General features: G+C 45.8%; 2 protein-coding genes across 14 annotated transcripts in view; one reads left to right on the top strand and one right to left on the bottom strand.

Moving 5' to 3' along the window:
• The first annotated feature begins 7,974 nt into the window (after positions 1 to 7,974).
• Positions 7,975 to 21,098, top strand: PHOSPHO1 (phosphoethanolamine/phosphocholine phosphatase 1). 7 transcript variants are annotated; one of them, XM_075059603.1, is made up of 7 exons: positions 7,975 to 8,306; positions 9,424 to 9,653; positions 11,954 to 12,030; positions 12,375 to 12,477; positions 13,028 to 16,118; positions 16,635 to 16,748; positions 17,903 to 21,098. In XM_075059603.1, the coding sequence occupies exons 6-7, from the start codon at positions 16,704 to 16,706 to the stop codon at positions 18,662 to 18,664; spliced, it is 807 nt and encodes a 268-aa protein (XP_074915704.1). In that variant the 5' UTR covers positions 7,975 to 8,306; positions 9,424 to 9,653; positions 11,954 to 12,030; positions 12,375 to 12,477; positions 13,028 to 16,118; positions 16,635 to 16,703; the 3' UTR covers positions 18,665 to 21,098. The 7 variants fall into 7 exon arrangements, with proteins under 7 accessions (XP_074915704.1, XP_074915702.1, XP_074915701.1 ...); XM_075059601.1 differs by having other exon boundaries at positions 9,424 to 12,030; positions 16,013 to 16,118; XM_075059600.1 differs by having other exon boundaries at positions 9,424 to 12,030.
• A 1,666-nt stretch (positions 21,099 to 22,764) lies between these two features.
• Positions 22,765 to 24,384, bottom strand: part of ABI3 (ABI family member 3) — a 54,056-nt gene continuing 52,436 nt past the window's right edge. For all 7 annotated transcript variants that reach the window (XM_032791468.2, XM_032791469.2, XM_075059596.1 and 4 more), the window contains one exon: positions 22,765 to 24,170. In XM_032791468.2, coding sequence (XP_032647359.1) covers positions 24,004 to 24,170 — 167 coding nt within the window. In that variant the 3' untranslated portion in view covers positions 22,765 to 24,003. The remainder of the gene's footprint in view (positions 24,171 to 24,384) is intronic.

Below are 24,384 nucleotides of genomic sequence, written 5' to 3'. Positions count from 1 at the left end.
GGCGCTTATACCAAGGTGAGGGTTAGGCAAAAGCCCTCACCCTGTGGGAAATAGAAGGGGGTTTTGGTGTTGAGATGCTTACAAATAGATGAGTCTAAATACTCCTCTTTTGGATTGATGCCATGATGGGGTGGAGAGGTGTCCACTCTGGTTTATAGTGCACCAGTGGCACTGTTGGTCACCAATTCATTATATATAAGTTCACACATTTCCTCTTCTGTAGCCTCAAACTAGCCCACAATGCTCAGTTTTTTTTCTTCAGAATGCCCCATTTCTGCATCTGAATGAATCCAGTTGCACTGGAGTTTTCTCTTTGTTTACTCAGTTGCTAAGTTTGTTTCCTTAGCAATAGAGTGCACTTCCCCCAACTCAAGCATGGCTCTGAAAAGTAAAGTTTATAACAGTTGCACATTGTAAAAACTATTGTTTTATTAGTCCATCGTTGCTTTGTATATTTTATTCTTGAGTGTCTCTGGTACCAGATGTGCCATTTCGCAATGTCTGACATGCTGAGCCTTTGGATGTGTACAATAACCAACGTTTTGCGAAAGTAAAAAGAAATAGCCATATAACACATATGTCTGCCTTCACTGTGTATGTTGCACTAACCCTTCTTACAAAATCAGTTGAGGGAAGGTTTACTGGGCTCGTTTGTAATTTGTATAATATTTTGAATTACCATAGGAAGGTTCCAAAATTGCAGGTCCAATAAAATGTCATAATATAAATAACATCATGTAGACTACAGAAAGAGCAGCAAAGTAACTGTTTCCATGTCTGAGAAGTTACGCAACATCTAGAGCTAGGATTCTTTAAGAATTTAGGGGAGTTGAGATTTTTCCCACTTTTTCTCCTCACCCGCATTACAGATCACTATTTACCATTGCACTTGGGAGCTGGTGCCAGCAAGCAGTAAAAAAAGAGGTCAGAAGTAACCAGTGGAATATAGACACTGACTAATCAGAATACTGAGAAGAGCCCTGCTGCTGCTAATATTGAACTAAAAAATTAAAACAGTAAGAATCCATCAAACATAATTACTTTTCCTTATTTCAGTCTTCGCTTTAATGGAAAATCAATTTAGGTTCTTAACTGTGAGCTGCTGTGACTGTTGATGTCCTAATTTCGCAGCTTGGTTTTCAAGTTGACCACAGCTGAGAGAGATGTGGTTGGGGCAGGAGATAATGAGTGGAGTTTGGAACTGCTTATAAAATATTGTAGTTCTGTTTTTTTTTCACCAGTGCTCGTACAGAAACAGCACTTTAGATTCTTACATATGTTAAAGCTAGGAAAGTGCTGTACCGATGTCTGCATATGTGTGGACTTGAACGCACTTCACAGAACAATCCAGAAATCACACATAGGATAGGCACACTAGAAAATTTGCAAAATTAGGAGCTCATGAGGCAGCAGGTTACAATATGGAGTCTGCTGTTCAACTTTCCAACAGGAATCCATCCTTTCTTTTTGTCTTAGTAACTCAATACAGGATAATGAATTGAAGCAGCGTGTGCATCCCTGGCCAGTGACACACCTTTATTTGTATGCCTCCATATACTTTTTGTTTAAAAGTTCTCCCTTTCACCCTCCAGAGAAAGAGAAATATCTGGTGTCAGACTTTGCCAACTAGACACCCTTCTCCTTAAACGTGAGAAAAACAAGTTCATTAGAAAGCACTGCGATGGCAGAAAATCTCTGCCTGTATTATAGGGTTTTCTATGATGCTCAATACAGTAGTATTTGAGCAGCTCATGTATGTATTCATCCTCACAGCACTCTTGGGTGGAAGACAGCCCCCTTTTTTATAGATGGGAAAACAGAGTGGTCTGCCTGAGGTTGAACAAGAAGTGAGAGGTAAAACTGGGAACGAGACCCCAGATCTCTTGAATCCTAATCCCGTGTTCTAATCACAAGAACACAGATTTTCTCTTCAATTTCTTATGATCCTGTCTTCGTAAGGTTTCTCTAGCAATGGACTGTATACAGGATAGTAAGGTGATAGATACTATCCGTGTACGTCTTAGTGTGAGGCTGCACTTAAATTGGTATGTGAAGGCAACAGCCATATACAAAATGAGGGATTATAACACATTTTAATTTGTTTATGACCCGGAACCATATCCATTTCAGACTTTTTGTTTCAGATCTACTAAGTTCAGAGCTGCTGACGATGCCATCTGTCTGATAAACCTAAATACCAAATACCATTTGTAGTCATAAAGATCCTATGATAGTTTTTATAAGATATGAGTTACCATGTCCTGGTCAAATTCCAGTTTTTATAACCTTCTATCGCCGTACGTGGGCCGTGTGATTTAAATTAGCTATGTAATCCTACACTTCATGATTGTTTGTATTGCTGGATGCCGTGGCAATATAAGAGGGCATCTTCAGTGTGGCAACTGAGGAAGCATATTTATCTGACTGTCCAGGTTAGTTGCAAATTTGTAACTGAAAATGGTACAATCACCAAGAAGGAAAGGGACTGTATATTAAAATATGCAAGTAACCCTATTAGAGCTGAGACTTTTGTTTTAGAAATAAGCATGTATAAATCTTGTTTTGGGCTGATTGCAACATCTGAAGGAAAATACCTACTGGAGCTGAAACTGCTCGTAATTGTGAAGTTGTATGGAAAGTTGGATATATTTGTGGGACCTTTTTTATGTTGATACCAGAATATAACTCTCTAGGTCTTGCACACTCGTACAGCTTTGTTTACCTTAACTTTAAGCATAATTTGTATGACTTATCATAGTTAGTCCTCTATGCCTTTTGACATGTTCAGAGAAATTTGATATAGAAGTAAATGAAGTGTTAAAAAATACTGTACTCTGCATGCAAAGTACATTCTTCAGTGTGCGGCGCTGAGATATACATGTGAGCAGGTATCAATTGATACCAAATTCTTCATTACAGACCAATAATCACATACTTAATAAAAATATATTGTCTATAGCCTGTATTTGAATGTGTACTAGTTGAAATAAAAGTTGATTACATAGTCAAATAGTTCTATCTTATGATATATAATTTGTGTAATTGGTCAAGTAAACATAATGGCTTTATATCAGTAAGTACACATTCAAATAAATGTTTGACTTTCTGGATATTTTCCTAGACTCGGCAGACAAAACAGTCGCAAATGATGTAGCATGTGGTCATATGTACTAATTGTGACCTTCCACATTTATATACAAGTGATTTGTATAACATGGAATGTAATCCATTTTGTATAGACACCGTCCAATCATTCATTATTTTTTAAAAGCAGTTATGTGGAATGTAAGTAATTCTAGCTAGATAGAATCCCTGCTAGATAGAAACCTTAGGTCCAGTTCCACTGCAGGTATCTAGTGTATATTCCAAGGCTTGTTAGCATTTTAAATTTTTTAAAGTTTTAAAATTAAACCCCCCTCATTTTCTGAATACAGGTGCAATCAGAATTCCTCTGTATGTAACTCCCAAGTGAAACTTCTTAGTGGGATTGCACTACAAAGTTTGGATTCTAAATCTGTAGCTACTGTTTGGAAAGCCTGTACAAATATCTGATTTAGCCTCTATAATCAGAGTACAGACACCCTTGGTTGCTTGCCCTCCTCATCTCTAGTGAAATGAGCATTGGATCGCCATGGAGAGTGTGGTTTAGGCTGATTGAACTGTAGAGACTGATTGTCCTAATGTGAATTGGATTAACTCTTCATTTGCTATGACCATTGTACTTCATGGTTTTTCCCAAGCCGTAGTCATTGGGGAAAGCATCCAACAGGGGATTGGGATTTGGGATCCGCGTTTGAACTGGAGGGAGAGAGCAAGCAGCAGGAAGTAGTTCTGGAGTGATAGCTAGAAGATGATAGTGGGTGGAGTTGATCCACACCTGCTGCTGACCTTAAGACAAGCAAACTAAGGAGACAAAATCGGGATACATGTTGCTTTGGTGCTGATGTAGACCCCTGGGTGAACTGACATACTGGTTTAGTAGAGCTCTACTGTTTGGGCTTGGTTCTCTCAAAATAGCTATCACATACATACTAATCCCACTACACTTCACTGCTTCCTAAATTAATGCTCACAGTTCTACCTTAGGGAATGCTAATGTCACCTGTAACCTAATTTTCTTTAAAAGCACCACAATTCAATTTCTGTGACACTACATTCATTTTCATTGCAGCTGTTCTGATAGCAGGATTGTCTGACCACTTGTGAATTGCACAGACTGAATCTGATTCCTGCACACGCTGTTCTTGGGTTTTCTAGCAGTATCTACAAACATCAGGCCCCAGCAAGCACTAAGTATGTAGCTTATCTGGCTGTCTAGCTTAGGCTTTTTATAGCATCCATCACGATAGTATCTGTGCGTTCCCTGTGGGAAAGGGGCGGGGGGGCATGATTCCTAGTTTGGAATTGATAGGATAGTACAGAACAACATTGAATTTACTTGCATGCATGAGAGGTCAGCTGTCTGATTAAATGTGTAGAAGTGCATGGTCTTATTTTACAATGTGAACTGCCATTGCTGTGAAAGAGGTTTATTAGTCTTTTTTTCACCACCATACTGCTGGGAGGGTGGCTAAGCTGGCTAACCAGGGCTGGCCTGTACTGCTGTGTATACATATGTACCACCACAGCTGAAACCTCTGCCAGCTAAGTGGCCCCTTTCCTGTAGCCTGTTTTATGTAAGGCTGCATAATCATAACTTGGCATTCCCGTAACAATCCATTACAGCTTCACTCCGTGACCTTATTGTATAAACCCTTCATGGAATTATAGCCTTATGTTACATGCTTTCCTGACTACTATTCTTATACACTGTGTGGCTTTTGCCTTGAGACTCTTAACCAGCAGATTCTGTAGTTGCTCTTGGGAATCTGCACTTTATATGAGTAAGCCATAGTCTTCAAACTGCCTTTCCACCGCTGCTCAGTTAGCAACACCCTGACTTTGAGTTCTTTACTCATTTTTGCCCTTTTCTTTCTCTCGCCACCTTAATGAAATGCTTAGCACAGTATTAAATACTAATTGCATTTGGTGTGCAACGCAAGTCAGCAGCAAGTAGTCCTTTTCAATAACCCTGCATACCATGAGGCTACTTCCCAACCACGGAAACCTTTGAAAATCTAACTGTAGCATTACATCAGTTGACTAATACTTGGCTTTTATGTAGCACTTTCCATCCATAGATTTCAGAGTGCATTACTGAGGTGGGTAGGTATTTTTCCTGTGTTACAGATGGGGAAACTGAAGCACAGGGAAGAGAAGCCCCCAGGTCACATAGTAAGTCAATGAAAAAACTGGCTAGAGACTAGATCTGCCAGCCAGTCCAGTGCACTAGCCACTGGAGCATAAGAGCATATTCATTTCATGCAGATGCCAAATCACTGACAATAGTAAAAGAAACATTGGTAATGGAATTTTGTATTGGAAAAAGGCTGGTACACTGTGAGAGTAGCTGCTGTTCATTTTCCTGTCAGTGTAGCTCAGGCCTGTGCTGTAGAGATCACCTGCTTCTGGAAATAGCTCCGCTTTTGGGGCCCTCGCCTCAGATAACATCAGGAGCCCATTAATAATGCCTGTTGTGTTGGACACTTGGGCTGAGACGCCAAACTCGTTTCTTGTAGGCCACTGAACCCATTCAGACTTAGAGCTGCCTCAGTTTTTACTGCTTGAAAATATGATAAAGGGTTGGTGAAAAACAGCTGGAAGGAACATGCATACGTGAATGTTTCTGGCTTTGTGGTTGAGTTGGTAAAACTACACACAAGCTCTCGTTAGTTCAGAACAGTGACCGAAGTTCAAAGAGAAGTAAATGTAAGTTTGTGTAGTTTGCCTCTTTGCACCCCAACATGTTACACCATTACAGGGAATTCTTGCATTCACACAGGGACAGATGAGATGAGTTGTGTATCATCTTTTCTGGGGTTTCCGGGGATTAGTTCAATGCAGGATAAAGCTGTTCTCACTTGCTCTGTAGCAGTTTGCAGCAGTGGGAGAAATCTGGGACACAGGACTGAAGCATGGCCCTCCCTTCCTTTGACCTGCTCCTGGAATGCCCCCTGCACTGGGGATGTCTGTGGAGATGATGTACTGCCGCTATCCACTAACAGGGGAATGTAGGGCAGTAGCCAATCTGGTGCTTAGACTGCCACCATTATAGACAAAATTCAGGTGGTGTGTCTCTCTATGTGCAAGAGTTCAGGATGAACTCAACCTGAGGGGCTAGAATATAGAAGTATAGCAAGAAAAGAAACCAACCACTGGGTTTGTCAGTAGAGAGTGGAGTGCTTTAGTTCACCATCCTTCTGGTGCAGCTCCCACCTGTGGACCTTGAATCCCTGTTAGCAAAAGTGGAAAACTTGCTCAGTGTGGAAGTCCAAGGCAAGGTTGGGGCGGGGGGGGGGGGGGGTTGTTTTCGCCACAACCCTTTTGTGTATTGTGGTTTTTTCCATACGGTGTACCCCATCAAAAGTAGGGTCCAGGGACTTGTCCTGTTTGGGGATCATTTTGGATTTTGGTCTGGTCTTTCTATGTTTGGAAGCTTGGTTTTAAAACTACTTCTGTAACTTATTTTATTTTTAATGTCATGTTGCTCTGACTGCTCCCTCCCTCTCTCCCCATGCCTTTAAATTCTAGAACAAGCTTCTCTTTTATCTTTGAAGCCCATGGTACAAATTAGAAAGTCCTGCAAAACCAAAGATGATTCTTAGGGCACCTCCTAAACCATTGTTGACAATATTTTAGGGTGTGGACAAACTTGTTTAATGTGTCTTCAGTTGTAGGAGACGGATTTGGAAGAGTACTCTGTAATCCCCTGTTCTGGGGCAAGCTGAGATCTAAAATTAGCCATTAATACCAGACCATTGCCTAGTTGTGGGCAACTTGTTTAGCCAAAGAGAGCGTAGTTGTGTCACCGTGGTCTCCAATTTTTTCACTGGGCGTTTTAAGTTAAAATTGAACCCAAAAAAAGAGAGATGAGTTGTGGGGAGGAAATACCTCCAGTGAAGCACAGTGACTTCTGTCATTCGTCTCTGGCTATCCTCTAGGGGCCCACGCTGTAGGGTTCTGACTTAAATATAAAGGAGTTCAAAGATCTAAAGCTTACAGAAATAGATGGGATGCTCGAGGTGCTCCCAGTACAAATGTCTCACTAGTGCGCTACCCTCCCACGATTCACAGCTGTGTTTCTGATGGCAGAGGAGTTCCAAGTAAATGAATTTCTTACTCATTTTGGCCTCTTCCCTTTTCCCAGTTCACATCACCTCCCACGCTAGTTAAAAAGGCTAAGGTCGTTTTCTTCGCTTCCTGCAGTCTCTGGGTTTAGGCTTGTTTGTTATTTTCTTTGTTAGCCCGGGAAGAGCTGTCTAGAAGATGCTACGTGGGTAGCCTTGCCTGCTGTGTCCTATCTAGGAACAGCCGGGAAACGTGCCCTGCCTACAAACCCGATGTTTCGAGACCGTTTCAGCGGTGCAGCAGGGCAGGTTCAAGAACAACCTCCCCCCTACGGTTCCCCTACTGCTGGTAAATTTACTGGGCTCCCATTCAGAAAGAATTAAGCCTGGGGCGAGGACGGGGGAACTGCAGAATCTGGGCAAAATGGCCAGACAGTTTAGGAGCCTTTTATTAGGGCTCCCAGCCCCGTCACGTGCGGGCAGATACAAGGGGGCCCTGTGCCTCAGGCCTCTCTGTGCCTCCTGCAGCGCGGCGCACTGACCCACCCGTGCTCGCGGGCGTGAGTGGATCCTGTTCGCAGCGCTGCCCGCTCGCAGGCAGTCGTGGCCAGCTGTGGCTGCGCTGTTTGCATGCGCGCACGGAGCGGGGGATGGTGTCGGGGGGCCCGAGCTGCAGAGACGCGGGGTGGGGGGCGCTTGGATGCTCTTGCTCTGCTGCGGTCTCCCCGTCCCCTTTGATCTGCGCCGGCGCAGCTGCCATTGGCTGGCCCGTTTGTGACGTGCGGGGACTGCAGTTGTCCCCTGTAGCAGCGCTGGGCTCAGTTTCCGTCTCTTTAAAAGGACCGAGGTCGCGGGACCGCTGGAGCCCGGAGATCCGGGCGAGGTGGGAGGCCGAGCCGAGCCGAGCCGCCCTATCCTAGTGGGAGGTCAGGCACTGGGTTTCCCGTTGATCCACCCGGACCGGGCCAGCTGGTACCGAACCGGACCAAGGCCTCCAAGCCGGGTGAGCAGAAGAGAAAATTTGCAATTAACAGCTGAAGCCTCCCGGCAACACCCCAGAACTGGGTCGCACCGGGCCAGCCCCAGCGACGGGGATCCTAGAGACGTCCCTTCAGAGAAGGAGCCCCCCAGGATCACACTGTGAGTCTGCATCCGGGCAGCAGGTACCAGTGCCAGAGAGGTCAGAAAGGGCCACGGGCCAGGAGCTGGCTGAGGATGGTACTGGTATCAGTGTCACCGGTTCCACAGGCACCATGGACAATGTGCCAAAGAGCTGGTATTGGTACTAGAAGGACACTGGGCCAAGAGAGATTAATGGAAACAGTGGGTGCTCTGTGGGCAAGGGGGGGAATGGACCAAAAGGTGGTACCGGTACCATAGATGTTACTGGTGGGGTGAGAAGTATCCAGAAGCAGAGGACCTGGAGGTAGCACTAGTAACAGAAGGTGTTTTTGACTTTTGGCAAGTGGAGATGGGGGAAGGGAAGAGTGGACCAGGAGCTGGCACTGGTACCAGAAGGGGTGTGGGTGTCTAGGAGCAACGGGTTGTGAGTTGGACCGATACCAGGATGGAGGGTGGGGATCCAGAAACAATGATCCAGTAGTTGGTATTGGAGGAAAGCGTTTAGCAGGTGTCATATTCTGATGAACCAGGTCCCAATCCAGGAAGGACCCTAGTACTCTGTGGGGAGGGACTGCAAATCCTGAATTCATTGCACACAATCAGGTGTACAGGGTTCTGACATCCTCTCTGGCTCAGCCCCTGGTCTGGACTTCTCTGATGTCCCTAGTATCCCATTCCTGCTCCATTCCCTAATATCACTGTCCACCTCTCCTGGTACCTTTTATCTTTTCACTCACCTCTCCAAAATCCCATCTACCCCACTACCTCACCCCTGCACACACATGCACTCCAAAATACCCTTTCTGACTCCTGATCCTGGTCTCCTTTGCTTTCTTTGCCTCTTCCCATTGGCCTCTGTCTCAGGTGAGTAACACTGTACTGCCAAACTACGCCTAGTAATCCCTCAGCCCGGGGTAGGGAGAGGACAGGAACAACATTGGACTGAGATGTGTCCAAAAAATACTCTGTTCCAGCCAGACACCTTAAATATAGCTCCTAGGCGATCCCCTTTCCCTAGCAGGTTGTCCCACTGGATTATGGAGTGTATAATACAAATACAGACTTTGCTATACAAAGTTTTATTTATTTAACTCCCTGCTTCCCTTCCCCCTCCCTCTTGTTTGTTCTTCTCCAGGTTTTTCTGGGTCAGGCATTTCTGTGGGACTCCCACAAAGCAGCTGCCATCTGGCCTGATTTTGTGTGCGTGTGGAATAGATAGTTCAAACTGTACTGAATAGTTAAAAGAGAGATCAACAGTGAATGCTACATTTAGAAGCTCCCTACTAAACCAAATCCGCTGTAAATTAAAATCCACCCCCTAAAAATGAAGCACCAAAAGAAAACTCACAATGTCAAAATTAAAAAGTAAGGTGATAACTTTGCTACATATTACAAATTGGAAAATTCATGTTTTAAAGTAGCCTTACAGATACTGCCGCCTCTGAAGGGCAAGCAACATGCCACTCAAAATTGAACCAACTTGACATATGCCTCCATTTCCCTGTGAGGCATCTAGCACAAGCCACCAAAGTATTGCAACCGGAGAAATAGGCACTTTTAGATCTATTACTAAATCAAGCACACAGCCTGGATATTTGTTGCAAAAGCCACTAAGCTTAATGTAATATTTTGGTGGTTAATTTTCTGTGGGGCATCTTTAAAATGTAGTCCTAATAACCGGCGTTGACCCAGAGCTTTCCACAAATCTGTTTAACCCACCTGGCAGTGTCATAAATTATCCAGCTCTGGGATGTTGAGTTTTGGTTTGTGTTTGTGTGTGGTGGTGGTGTTCACCTGGGTGGGTGGGAATTCAGTTCCCAGATAGCTTGGATCATGGTAAAGAGCCAAAGTAAAATGAACTATAATCATTTGGTCCAAGATTTTCAAAAAGAGAAGCCTAATAACCTTAGGTTCTGAATTCTGTATGTAGGCTCCTAAATAAGCAATCTAGGGTAAAATTTTCAAAAGCACCCAAGACCCAGTGATGTTGGGTTACTTAGATTCTTTTGAAAATGTTACCCCAATGTCCAAAAGTGCTGAACATCCAACAGCCCCTGATGAAGTTAAGCTGGTGGGTGTTGGCAATTTTCAAAATCAGACTAGTTACTCAGCCTTCTGTGGGTGGGGTTTGCAAAAGCACTGAGGCATCTTAAGAGCACAAGGCACAAGTGTTGCCTTTCAGTGCGACTTGTGCTCCAAAGTCACATAGACACCTTTGAAAATCCAACCCTAATTGCTTGTTAGGTACCTACTTCTAGGCTCCTATTTTTTGAAAATCTTGTTCCTAAGCCTCTGTGCTTGTGACCCATAAATTGAAAAGCAACAGTATCCAGTCAGACAAACAGGCTCTAGGATCACCTCTGGAGTCCTCTAGCCTGTGGAAATATTAGTGTCATTGACAATGGGCTGAGAAGGACCTATGGTTTTTCGGTTGCCTGCATTTGGGGCAATAATAAGTAGCCTTCTGCCTCTCTCTGTCTCAATTTTGATTTTGTGGGGGATACCTGAGGAAGTAGGTGTGAGGACAGATTGATGACTAGTTTAGAATGAATCAGATGATTGATTTCAGTGGGAGTTGGGGGCTCTAAATACCTTTTTACAATGTGACCCTAGAACCACAGAACAGTACTTTGTAGGGTAATACTGTCAAAACCAGGAAGAGAAAATGTGTTGAACCATCTTTTTGAGAGAGCTCCTGAGACACATGGGGGAAAGCAGAAGGGAATTTTTAACTTCCCTCACCCCCATCCCACCTCTTCCTAAATTCTGAAGGCACTCAAATAACATTTCTTCCCAGATCTGAAGAAGAGCTCTGTGTAAGCTCCAAACCTTATCTCTCACCAACAGAAGTTGGTCCAATACAAGATATCACCCTCCCCCTCCTTTCAGAGTGGTAGCCGTGTTAGTCTGTATCAGCAAAAAGAAGGAGGAGTCCTTGTGGCACCTTAGAGGCTAACAAATTTATTTGGGCACAAGCGTTCATGGGCTAGAACCCACTTCATCAGCTGCATGGAATGGAAAATACAGGAGCAGGTGTAAATACATGAAAAGATGGGAGCTGCCTTACCAAGTGTGAGGCTTGTCTCTCTAATTTCATCCCTGTTTGGAGCTGGGCCACACCCAGGATGGGCAGAGAGAGCAAGACTTGAGAGCAAGCTTAATTGTCAAGAGCCTCATCCCTGAATTCCTGGGGCAGCCAAAAAATTCCTATTGGCACCAATGTGGGGGAGCTTTCAGGTCCCAAGGGACCACAAGATCTGCCCCTGGATCCTGTGGTTCCTTGCGACCCAAAAGCTCCCTCATTATTTCAAGCATTCAGGAGAAACAGAGTTTTGTTTAGTCTTAGAATCTTTCTTTAATTACATGATTGGATCAAAGCTAGCTGAGACTAGATAGTACAAGGACAGTGTGGCTGAGTCCCAGAAAACAATTGCACTTACGTTTTGGGAAATGTATATGGCCTGAGATGATTCCAAAGTTCAGCGATTCTAGACTCCTGGGGAAAAAAATGGCTGATCCCACACAGACGTAGGCATGTGCGGAAGTCCTATGCAGGCTCAACTTCATGTGATTTTTATTAGTTTAGGGCCCAATCCTGTAAAGGTTTATGCAGGTGAGGGACTGCTCCTACGACTCCCATGGTTCACACGTCTGCCCCTTTACAGGATTAGGCCCTCGGTTAACAAGAATGGCAGGAGCATACAGAGCTTCCCCAGAATGCACTACAATTGATATAGTCAAGGTGAGGAGTATTACTGGTCCTTTCTCTTCCCCACCCCATCCCTTTTTCCTTCCCCTCCCCAAAATCAATACAGGAGGATCCTATAGGAAGCCTTGGAGGTATGTTCCTTTCTTCACTCGGGGGTGGGGGAAGGTGAGGGATCATGGGGAGAAGCTCCATTTGCCTCCTGCCCCAATGACCAGTTCCTCTCCATGAGACAGATTTCTTCTGACCCTTCCACGTCTGCACCACTTTGCACCATGAGCTTTGCCCCAAATTTAATTTGTTTTAAACCTTTTCCAAAAAACAGTATTTCATGCCATTAATAAGCACACGTCTGTTCTATTTTCTGTTTCACCATTCAGGCTTTGAATAATGTTAGAAAGTATGGCCGCTTTTATTTTATTTTGGAGGGACTACTTTTTTTACAGAAGGTGGAAGAACACTCACCCAGGAAGCAGCCCTTAGGTGAGTCACTGCACTGTATAAATAGTTTTGGTGAGAGTGTTACCCAAGGCTCCACGCTTGGCACAGCCGCGAAGCAGAAATTTCTTGAGGGAAAGTTGACAATAGTTGCTAAAAGTTTTGAAAACCCACAAGTTCTTTAACATCAATCCCTGCCTGCCTTCGGGAGGAGCCCAAGGTGGTTATTGGGGTGTTGTCCAGCAAAATTGGGGACAATGTGGTATAATGCCTAGTGTACAGGATTAGGAGGTCTGGAGACCTGAGTTCTATCCCCAGCTCTGCCACTGACATTTGTGTGTCCTTAGGCAAGTCACTTTATCTCTCTGTGCCTCAATTTCCTTACAGGGGTAATACCTATTTGAGAGCCTTTTGATAAAATTTGCAGTGCCAGTGCATAGCAGGGTCCTTATGAAATGCCAGCCTAAAAAACTAAGTAGTATGCTGTGAGTTCAGAGGCCTTCCTTTCCCTTCTGTTTTAACACTGACCACAGCATTATTGTGTGTGACCAATAAGTGTGAGCAGCTGGTGCTTCATAAGCCTGTTTGATTCCAGCCAAACCAACATCTGGCTTTGAAAAGGCAGAGCTGGAGCGCAAGGAGGAAGACTAACCTTTGGTTCAAGCCCTGAGTCCGCTTGAAGGAAGATGATGGTTGTGGACAGCTGTGTGTGTCTGTCTGTCTGTCTCTCTCTCTCTCTCTCTGTGGTTAAGCCCTAGCAAATCCAAAACCAATGATTTGTTTGCATGCTTTGTACATGTGGCATTGCTGATTCACCCACCGGATATTACACATGCTCATTGCTTTACTAGATGGGGTAACTCAGGACAGAGAAGAGAGATTCCTGTTAAACACTGTTTTTGTCTCCTCTGGTCTCCCCTCTTGCTCACAGACTGAGCCAGGTTTTGACATGGATTTTACCAGACATGATCTTAATTCATTGCTAAACTGGCTGAGTCAGTGGTTCTCCAACCTTCCATAACATGAACACCCTGTTCCATACCATTCTCCTCCCTCCCTGGCTAGTGAGGACCTAGCCCATCTAGCAATATGAGAATGGCAAGATGTTCGCAACATCTGGGTTCATAATAAAAATTTGCATTTTTCATTGGAAGATTTCACAGAGGAGGAGGAGAAGTATCATATAGATGGGGAAACTGAGGCTCAATGTCAGCCCGTAGGCCAGCAGCTAAGCCAAGAATAGAACCCAAGTTTCAGTCCAGTGCTCTATGCATTAGGCAATACTGCCTCTAATTTTAAGGGATTAGATTGTATTCCTTTGCCTTCCCTCTCCCTGCCCAAAAAGACCCACACTGGGCGCTGTTAATCACGCTACAGAGGATTTCTGAAAGGGGGCTGGACAGGGACAGGAGATGGATAGACATCTCCTTGCTAATGCTTGGAGGGGAAATTGAATGTGTTACTGTTTACAAAAAGAACTGTATGGCACCAAATGTCCAAGTTAACTGCACAGGTACAACCTGCCTTCACCATTTTCTACAGCATTTTCAGGTGCTGCCATCCCTTTCCCCGGCCCCATATTGTGTCTGTTCTGTTTCACGTGATGCTGACCCTGCACCTTGACACACCCTGCTAGGAATATGTACTATTAGCGTAGCTTCTCTGATGAAGCTGTGGGGTGAGGGAGTGTGGGCTGTTGGTTACAGAGGAGAACTGAGAGCCAGGACTTCTCCAGGAGATTTGTTCTTGGGTCTGCCACTAACTGCCTATATGGCCCTGGTCAAGTCACTTAGGCTGGGATTTTGAAAGATGCCGCCTCTCTTAGGCATCCAATCTCCCTGAAACGCAATGGAATTTGGACACTTGACCCCTTTCGGCACTTGGGAAACTTCAATGACTCACTTGCCCCCTGTAAAAATGGTGGGGGAGGGGTGACACTGCAGTGAGTATCAAGGTTTCATAACCCAGAGCATGGTTTTACCTTGATGGACATGAGGTTGATATGAGTATTGTTACATATGTTTTGATGGTGCAGCCTTCATCAGAAGTAGCTAGAATTTTCCTCATTATGGCCACAAATTCCAAAAGTTGTTCCACTGAAAATAACACATTTAAGGGAAAAAGAAAGTTGGAAGTCCAAGAGGAAAATTTGATCTCCTGAGTAGCAACCACCTTTCCAAGACTTCCTCTGTGGGCAAGCGGACAATCATGATGTGTGATCTCCTTGGGTCACACTGTTGCAGACCTCAGAACTATTGACTTCGGATGGGATGAAGAATAGAATTTAACTGACTCAGCTGTTTTTTCACTTGTTACACAGCAGAAAAATCCTGGCTCAACAATAACACTTAACTCAAAGGAGGCAACAGTGTGCATGGTGCTTTGAGATCCTCTGGTGAAAGGCACCAAAGTGTGACTTTAAAAAAAAAACCTGCTTCTTTAATTTTTTTTCTTGACTTTAAATGTCCTTGTGTAATCTGACATGCTTAGCTTAAAGAATCTGAGGGTCTGATCTTACCCATATGAGTAAACACAGAAATATTGGGCCCCTGCAGAGCTTTTCAAAATGCAAGTTTGCTTCCCATATCTGTGTGGATTGATCCATTTTCCCTTAGGTGTAGCTTAACTAGTAACGCTTTTCTATGGAGACATATTAACATCGCTCCTTTCATTGTTGCTTTCACACTGATATTTTAATGCCCGCGTAGGGCTTAGACTGAAATTATTTCCCCACCATTAAATTCTTGGCCCTGGCTTTCCAGAGTCTTACCCAGACTAGAATTTTGTGAATGGAAAGCTGCTATAAAAGGGTATTGCCTATAACTGCTGGGCATGCATAGATGCTATTTTAAAGGGACACTGTCAACTTAATCAGATGTAAACAAACATTTCCTCACTTCTGCTACCCACTAATAGTATTAAATCATTATTAAGAACTAAAGAATTTTTAAAAATCCAAATGACTTTTTTCATGTTTGTGCTGTTTCTTTTTTGCATTTCTCTCTACTTGGACAATGAAAATCAATGAGGTCAGTTTCACTTTTGTTTATAGTCCGTTTCATTTTCAAATTCTTAGTGCAGCAATATTTGGGTTTCAAACAGTGCAGGAATGTTTGCCATTTTTTCAATGGATATCTTTTTAAAAGTGAAAAGATGACTTTGGTTTCTAGATTCCATGAAAGCTCATTTTAACAAAATTTCAATGTAGTTGTCCATGTCCCTTTAAACTTAAAAAAAAATACCATCCCTTGATGTGTTCAAATAACTTGTGTTGTTTATTCTAGTAGCAGCAATTAGTTCAGCACAAGGATTCAGGGCAAAAACTCGTTCTAGTACAATTTCTGGCCAAAATAGTCTCTGCAACTGGATTTAGAACAAAACAAACTTAAAAGAAATGATCTTGAGGCAAAAAAAAAATTGTATCGGGATGCCGACAAAATTTGATTGAAGTCTCACTCTCCATTAAATCAGAATACCTGAGCTACAAATTTCCCACTTCCCCCAGAATAGTCCCTTGGCTAAACAGCTGTCTGATTTCCCAGAAGCACTGAGCACCCATTTATACATTTGACTCCAACAGGAGCTGCAGGTGCTCAGCACAGCGGAAAATCACCAGCAGGTTTGACTGTTATAGAGCTGGGTTTTTACAGTTACTGGCCACAAGGGGTCAGCAGAACCCAGGAAAAGTAAGTGCCCATCCTAGTGCATTTTATGCTCCCCTAGTTTTTCACTTAGCTTAAGGGGCTTGTCTACCTGGGGAAACTGACCAGCATAGCTCTTCCAGAATAACTGTTCTACAATAGCTATTCTGGAATAGCTCATGTGGATCCACTCTTCCAGAATACAGGTGACTTTATCTTGTGAGCAGAGTAGTTATTCCAGAATCAAGTCAAAGCTATTCTGGAGTAGCTATGCCAGGCAGTGTAGACAAGCCCTTAGCATCTGAAGGGGTTTGAGGGATTGGCTGCATTAAACAATCTCTCTCCGCCCACTCAGCCCTTCGCCTGCACAGTAACTGTTCTAGTTCTTGGCGCTAGAGGTCATGCATTCCTGGGTTCATGGCAGGGCTTGAAAGGCCAGCATGCTCCCTCCGGGACAGAGAGGGGAGATTATTTCCTCTGTTGTGACTTTTGACACAGTACCTTAAAGTGCAAGGGGGCCAACAAAGTGGTTGTTAACGAAATTACCCTTGTGGTTTGCAGTGATGTGACCAGCACAAAGAGAGCCTTAGACTGTAGTAGCAGCAGTGTTTGGCGAGTGATGTCCTTAAAATGAACGGGTGTTTCGAAGGTGTTGGGCTGCGATGCCTTTTTAAGGTTAGTGCAATTCTCCATTTTGATCTCTTGGTACAGGGCTGTTCCCTCCTCCCTCTGCAACTTGTGAAGCAGCTGCTTTAATAAAGGGGGCCCCTTGTCATAGGTGCGCAATCCTGGCTGCAGAGCTGGCTCAGCGGATCTGCGCCCTGTGCATTTTCAGAGTCACAGCTGCTGGCTTCTGATGACAGAAATAAGGCCCCAAGCCTGCACGTCTCTCTCCGCCTGGTCAGAGTCTCACGCCCCTGCAGACTCCTGTTTTAAGTCAGGGGGTCCCAAGCAAGCGCAGTTCTGTCACCTGTGGAATCAGTGCCTAAGCGTAGCCCTGCAGAGACAATGTGGCTTGGGGACATTGAGCTGCCTTCTGTCCTGTCCTGTCTTGTGTGCTACAGCAAAATTCTGTTTGCTACATTCAAATGGCAGGGCTGGACACCATTCTTTATTATGCTTGGGCCCCCCTTTTTTGAGGCACCAGGGGCTGCACCTGGGTTCACCACTGATTCACCATTGCCCATGTCTGGTGTCATTGGAATGACTCGGTGGTGAATCAGACCCAGAATTTGAAGGCGATGGAAGTTGCATGTGAGTAGCAGAATTCAACCTGCAGAATCTCTTGGTGGCAGGGCGATGCCTGAGAGTCTAGCTTGGCTTTCCAGAGGCCAGGGTGAGTCTGCAAATCTGGCAGCTCTAAGGGGCAACGTCCCCGCATACTTTTTGCATGTAAACCCAGCACATTGAGTGGGACTTATGGAGAGCCAGATAAACACAGATGCCCCAGTTGCAGTTTTGCAGAGTCTAAGTGTCACCCTAAGGTTAACTAGATCTTCTCGTGAGCATGATTCCAGTGCGCAGCTTGGCACAGTAACCGTCTTGAGGGTAGGAAAGTCCAGGATTAAGAGTGACAAAATGATCTCTTTACAGGGTATGTAGCCTCTTCAGATCAGGGTTAAGATATACAAGGAACAGATTAGGTCCCCAGCTAGGATAGAAAAATATATGGAAAGAAGGAGAGACAGCCCTGATTTACCTAAACAGCATTACTTTGATAGCCGTGCTACCCAGGTGAGATTGATTCCATTACCACCACAAGAGTGTCTGGGGTAAAAAGCCCTCCCTCGTCTTGAGTAACTGATGTGTCTCATTGGTTCAACTCACAGGGTGTCAGCATGGCTGCCCCCAAGCCTCCAAAATACCTCCTAGCCTTTGACTTTGATGAGACAATCATCAACGAGAACAGTGATGACTCGGTCATCAGGGCCGCTCCGAGCCAGGCGCTTCCAGAGCACATCCGCCAAACCTTCCGGGATGGCTTCTATAACGAGTACATGCAGCGCGTCTTTGAGTACTTGGGAGACCAAGGGGTCAAGATGCTGAACTACAAAACCATCTATGAGAACATCCCACTGTCTCCTGGAATGCCGGAGCTCTTCCAGTTCCTCTCCAAGAACCAAGACCAGTTTGAGATCATCCTCCTCTCTGACGCCAACATGTTTGGCATCGAGTGCACTTTGAGAGCCGCTGGCGTCTACTCCCTCTTCCGCAAAATCTTTAGCAACCCCTCTGGGTTTGATAAGAGGGGCTACCTCACCTTGGGGCCCTATCACACTCATAAGTGCCCCCAGTGCCCCGCAAACATGTGTAAGCGCAAAATCCTCACTGAGTACCTGACGGAGCGAGCCCAGGAGGGGGCAGAATTTGAGAGCATTTTCTACATCGGGGATGGGGCCAATGATTTCTGCCCTTCCGTGGCTTTGACTTCGACAGATATTGCTTTCCCGCGGAAGGGCTACCCCATGCACCAGATGACCCAGGAGATGGAGAAAAAGCAACCCAGAGCCTTCCAGGCCACCGTAGTGCCCTGGGACTCAGCTGTAGAAGTTTGCTGCTATCTGCAGGAGCTCCTCAAGAAGAAATGCTGAGGACTGATGGGTAGGAAGAGACTCCTGCTGCCCTTGAGGCAGCTTGGGGGCACTGCAGGAAAGTGGGAAGTTCAGGAGCATCTCCATACCCAGTGGCTGATCTGACTCCATTTCTAGCTTTGCAGAGTTGGACTCTTTGAACTTCTGGATTTCTTCCCCTGCCCCTTACTTTTTTTCTTTTAACAAGCACATTCTCTGGGTCCCCTTTTCTCCCCCCTCCTCCCGATCTTGAGACAAGGTCTTCTCTATGCAGTTTGCACACCCGTTCAGGAGAGTGGGTGTTAGTCACATCTGTTTATTTTTACCTTCACCTTGAATTCTTTTTTCAAGTGATTCTTTTATTTTTTTTAAAGAAACAAAAACAAAGTAGCTCTCATGAGGCTATGGAGTGTCCATACTCCCATTAGCCCCAAGGCAGGTCTCCAAATCTGTGACTTGATCACAGTAGCTGAGGTCCACCTACGTCATCACCCCTTGCATGACCCCTCTTCCTCCATACCCCATCAGGTGACTTGAAATTGACCTCCTGAGAATTCCTAACAGGGCTTGCCTCTGTCCAGGAGGCGGGTGGAAGTCTAATCGGGGCAGCTTCCATTCATAGAGCCACCCTTCCCATAAACCCTTGTTCCAGGAAGGCTGCTACAGCAAGAAGACATGGGTGTGGTACCACATTCAGGTATGGGTTAGGAGGACACTGTTGATTTAGGTTTCCGTTACAAGTGGTTCACTGAAGCACATTTCTAAGCAAGCAAGAGTGAGATTTTCCACAGGTACCAATGGGAGTTAGGCACCCCACTGTCCTTTGAAAATCTCCCCTCCCCCAAAGCTCCAGTTCCCCAGCCCTGTCCCCTCTGAGCAGATCACAGTGGGAAAGGGCCATGGAATGAGATGTAGGAGGCAGTGTGACATGTAGCTAGAAAGCCCTGTCCCCCACCAAAATGTAACTAGTTTGCATTTAAAACACTCCACTGAATCTGAATTTCTGAGGCTTGTTTGCACAAGCACACTCAGGAAAGTAAAGTGGAACAGTTAAACTGCATTAAACCTTTGCGTGGACACTCTCATTCTGAACTGAAGTGGCCTTAATTTGGTGTATTTTAATTCAAAAGTGAATTAAACTGAAGTGATGTAAGGCTACCTTAATTCTGAATCAGTGTCCACACAGTCTACTGCTGCTGCTTTGTTCTTATTCTTCGGCAGCGGATCCTTCCCTCCAAGAGTGACTGAGGGACCCACTGCCCCTTTCCACTGGCTGCCCCAAGCACCTGCTTGGTGCACTGGTGCCTGGAGCCAGCCTGTATGCAGTTTAACTAATCTACTTTTAACTTGCACTGTTAGCTAATTTGGATCACCATTCCTGGGGGTCCTGATGTCACGGCCAAGTCCTTACACGTTGCCTCTATTCTGCTTTCATTTCAATGATCATTTTTGATCATTGACCAGGGCAGAAATTTCTCCACGGTACCTTTAAACACACATCTTTCTCTCTCGTTATTTTAAGCATGAAAGTGAGCACCTCCCCTCAAATGCGTTTGGACACAGCTGATTTCCAAAGCAGAAGCTCCTACTCCTCAGCTGAGTGATGAGTTACTCATCAGCTGTGCTCACTAGCCTGTGTCCAGATTGGATCCCAAAGCCTGTTTACTGAACTAGTTTAAAACCCAGCCTAACAACAACTGCCCTGTCTGAACTGCGCTGCTGCAGCTGTGCTTTGAAGCAGCCCCCCACAGGCAAGTTTGAGAGGCCTGGTGGACAGCGCCCAGGAGAGCTATTCCCCCAAGCTACGGGCTGCTTCTGGTCCACTTGGAGTAGCAAGTAGCAGAATAAGCCGAGCTTTCTTTGTGCCATAGACAAATCACCAGTCAGATCACAGAATGGTGGTTATATTAGGGTAGAGCCACTTCCTTGGCCTGATCCTGCGAGGTGCTGAAACTCCCACTGATTGCAAGGGGAGCTATGGTGCTTAGCACCCCCTAGGGGCCAGACTGCTAGAGGATCAAAGCCTCTCTCCACTCTCCTCATCACTATTCTCTCCCTGGGCAACCACCCTATTAACTACCCCCTGTGATTGCACTCGGCAGCCGCAGCATTAACTGCCCATGAGGGTGGCTTCGACTGGGACAAACTGCAGCCTGTCTACTCCAAAGCATATAGCCCTGAACCAAACTCTGCCCAGTACAGAACTAACCAAAGCCGCAGCAGCTTGCTCTCCTCTTCGCAGTTTGTTTGTTTGTTCTTCCTCCTACCAATCATGTGGAACTTAAAGCCATGGAATTTAAAAAAAAAAAAAAAAAATCGAATGTTATCTAGTAAATATCAACAGCAGGTATGAAACATTTGTCTGAAATTTGCTGCACATGTATTTTGATGTGGACATTTAAATGAACACTCCACCTGCCTCTAACGATCATAAATATATTAATATATATCTCTATATGCACATGTCTGGGCGACTACAGGTTTGTGACTTCACTTTCTCAGCTTTTCTCTGGGGCTGTGGAAAGCAGCAGGAGTGGTACTTGGAGAAGACATTTGTGCAGGCTCCAGCCCCTGCCACTCATCTTTGATGGGCTACTGCCCAAGAGGCAGTAGAAGGAAGGTAGGCTGGTGTTTGTGTGGTTTGTTCTGTAGGGGCGCAAACAAGGTTTCCTAGTGCCAGAAACCAGAGTACTAGCTTAGGAAGAGCTCTTGTGGTATCTAGTATCCCCCCTTGGGCACTGGATGCTGGCCCCATAAACACCAGTTCAGGCTAAGCATTTGTCATGTGTCTTAACTACCAGACTTCACCAGGAGTATGTTGACTGACCTGCTGTGGTCCAGGAAAAGGCAGCAGGGCCTCTGATGAGATCTGTTCCTGGCTAACTGGGACTTTGGCTTATTTATTAGATCCCTCTGTAAAATGGGTTTAATTAGCAGGTGCAGAGGCAGATACGCTCATGAATGGAAGGGTAGGTGTGTTTTAGCACTGGGACCATTAGATATAAACATGGCAGTTTGAAGGTGTAATCCACTTCCCTCAGCCACTGGCTTTTCCTGTGGAGTCTGACTCCTTGCAATGTTGTTCATTCAAACGCTACCCTACACCCACCCAGGTTTTTAGCAAGGGCCTGAGTCCTGTAACCACTTGACTTCAAACGGGGCAGGGGTGTCTGTGAGTGGGGCCCCAAGCTGCTACAACTAGGACAAAAGCAAACATTGCACGTTATCGTGATGATGTAACTGTTGGTCACCTGTTGATGCTGGGAGAGTTTTCGTGTTGACTGCTCTTAGGCAAAGTAGACTCCAGAACTTATCCTTTCCCCCCATGTTTCCCTTCACCACTTACCTACCCAAGCGCCCGGACAAATGTCAATTTCTCATTGTCGCTCGTGAAGCAGGGGGTGTAAACAGAACAGGACAAGGCGAAGTGACTGAGTAGATCTACAGAGTGTGCCTATGGCAGCAACTAATACAGCGACTTGTCTGGAAGATTCCTTTGCCATTCCCACACCCAGCTGGGAGGTGTATGATTAATTCCCCTCCCTCAACACCTAGCTGCTCTCTGAGGAAGCTTTAAAGGGCCCAAAGATCATTATTTTTGTCTGCAATTTAGCAGCTGGCAACAAGATGGAGAGCCAGCACCATAAACCACCACTGATCCACTATCTCCACTTTGGAAACCTTGCCTTCAGAAATACAAAGGGTATTGCAGGTACGTTAACTCCCTCATTTCCAGGCACATTGCTGGGATGTTTCACCAGAGGTGAGCCTGCAACTGACATTCCCACCCATCTGCTACAGCCAGGGGAGGCACAAGGTTTTAAAACTCTTTATTAAAAGTGGGCACCTTTATCTAAGCCGTGAGGGAGCTGGGATGCAGAGAGGCATGTGCAATGGCACGCACCAGAGGACCTGCTCACTAATGCTCTCAGCAGCACCTAGCATTAGAGGGGTCCAGATCCAATGAGCCTCCCTTTCCACTTCCAATGTGCCGCAAGACATCAGTGAGGTGGATCCCCACAGCGGATTCAGCGTGCCCAGGCTGCCCACAAATTCCATGGGGCAAGGCCCTGGGTGGGACCTAAAGGCAGAGCTACCTTTCACTCACTCCACACCTCAAGGCAATCAGCTGCCATTTTTAATAAAGAATCACAAGAGGCAAAGCAGAAGCTGCGGCTCTGCTGACATTTGCATTTTGCGGACAAGGCTCATAATACCTCAAGCAGCAACCTGACAGGGTGCTACATGGCTCTGTATCATTACACAGCAGGAAACAAGTGGGCTATTCCTGTGCATCTGAGCCTGGATCCACTGGCTCTGGTTTGTACAACTTAGTCTCATTGCCAAAGCTCCTTGCAAAACATCCTCTTATCTTCCAACCACCTTCCCCAGTTAATTCTCCATTTCTCATGTCTCTGCCTGTCTAGGCTTCTGCCAGGTGAGGCATGGCCGCTCTGCCATCATACTTTGTGCTGATGGCTCTCCACTGCAGCCCTGCAAGGCAGGGAAGCACTGTGCCTGATTTCCAAATAGAGAATCTCGACTTGCTCCAGGTCACCAGATGACTCTGTCGGAGCTGGGATTCGATCTCTTGCCCATTGCTACTTCCGGGCTTGGGCAGCACTGTCCCAGGCAGTGGGGAAAAGGCTCTGCTAGACCCACTGGAGTCTGCTAAGCACCTACTGCAGGAGTCAGGAGTGTGGAAGGCTTGGAGCAGCCCTGAGCACTGGGAATCTCAGAGCCCTCCACATGCCTACTTCTGCCTCCCTTCCCAGCTAGTCAACAGCATTCTGCTGCTCAGCTGCATTCAGTCTGGTGGGTGAGAGGGACTGGCTGCAGGCTCCCTGGAGAACCTGGAAGAGGATCCTCTGATCATGGTGCACGTTTAGGGGACGGAAATAAAAGAGCTGAGAATAATCAAAGCCTCAAGCAATGGGATTCCATGCTAAAGGCTTCAATCCTGGTCCCCAGTGGTAAACAATGGCAAAACTCCCACTGAGCTCTGGGGGCCTAAGATTTGACCTGAAAGTAGCAGTGCCAAAGCAGGGCACTTTCCTAGGCTTCCAAAGCTGCTCCTGATAAGTCTTGGGTCTGGAGAGCTACCTTTCCCTGGTGCTTTCTGCCAGGGACTTGGGCCTGTCTGTGCCTTAGCCCAGGAGGAGGAACGGGGGATCTAGAATCTGATCACTCTGGATTGTAAATAGATAGTGATAAATTCTGTGGGCAGAGCTAGGGGGATGGAGGTGGCCTCACTGGTTTGGCAGAGAGAATGGGCTCCCTTAACCCCAAGGCTGGGAGAGAGTGAAGGAGAAAAACCTCTGCTGGTCCTCAGTGGCATCATTTCCTGCATCCAAGCGGGGTCAGCAGCAGAAAGGTTCCACGTAGTTGCCTGGGAAGAACCCCTCTGCCTCACTGGTCACGCCCTCACACCAACCATCCGAGTGCTTCCGGGTCATGTAAATGATGGCCCCTTCTGGGAACGAGAGCTCATTCTCCTTTTGCTGAGTGTAGGGGTAGAGGGTCACCACTGAAAGGGGAAGGAGGAGCTCAGAATGGAAAGGAAATGGAGCCAGGCTCATTGTGAAAATACATGAGTGGGGGCTCTAAACCTGCACCCAGTCAGAAAGGACTGGCCAAGCTGCATCTCAGTCGAAAGGCGCTGGGGGAGAGAGAGAGAGGGTGGGAGCAGGTCTGCTTAAATCAGGACTTTCTCCACACTGGGGTTTCCTGACCCAAAGCTG

The sequence above is a fragment of the Chelonoidis abingdonii genome, chromosome 21 (genome assembly GCF_003597395.2).
Source record: "Chelonoidis abingdonii isolate Lonesome George chromosome 21, CheloAbing_2.0, whole genome shotgun sequence".
Lineage (NCBI taxonomy): Eukaryota > Metazoa > Chordata > Testudines > Testudinidae > Chelonoidis > Chelonoidis abingdonii.
The sequence above is the reverse complement of the archived record's forward strand: the minus strand, read 5'-3'. Positions and strand labels throughout refer to the sequence as shown.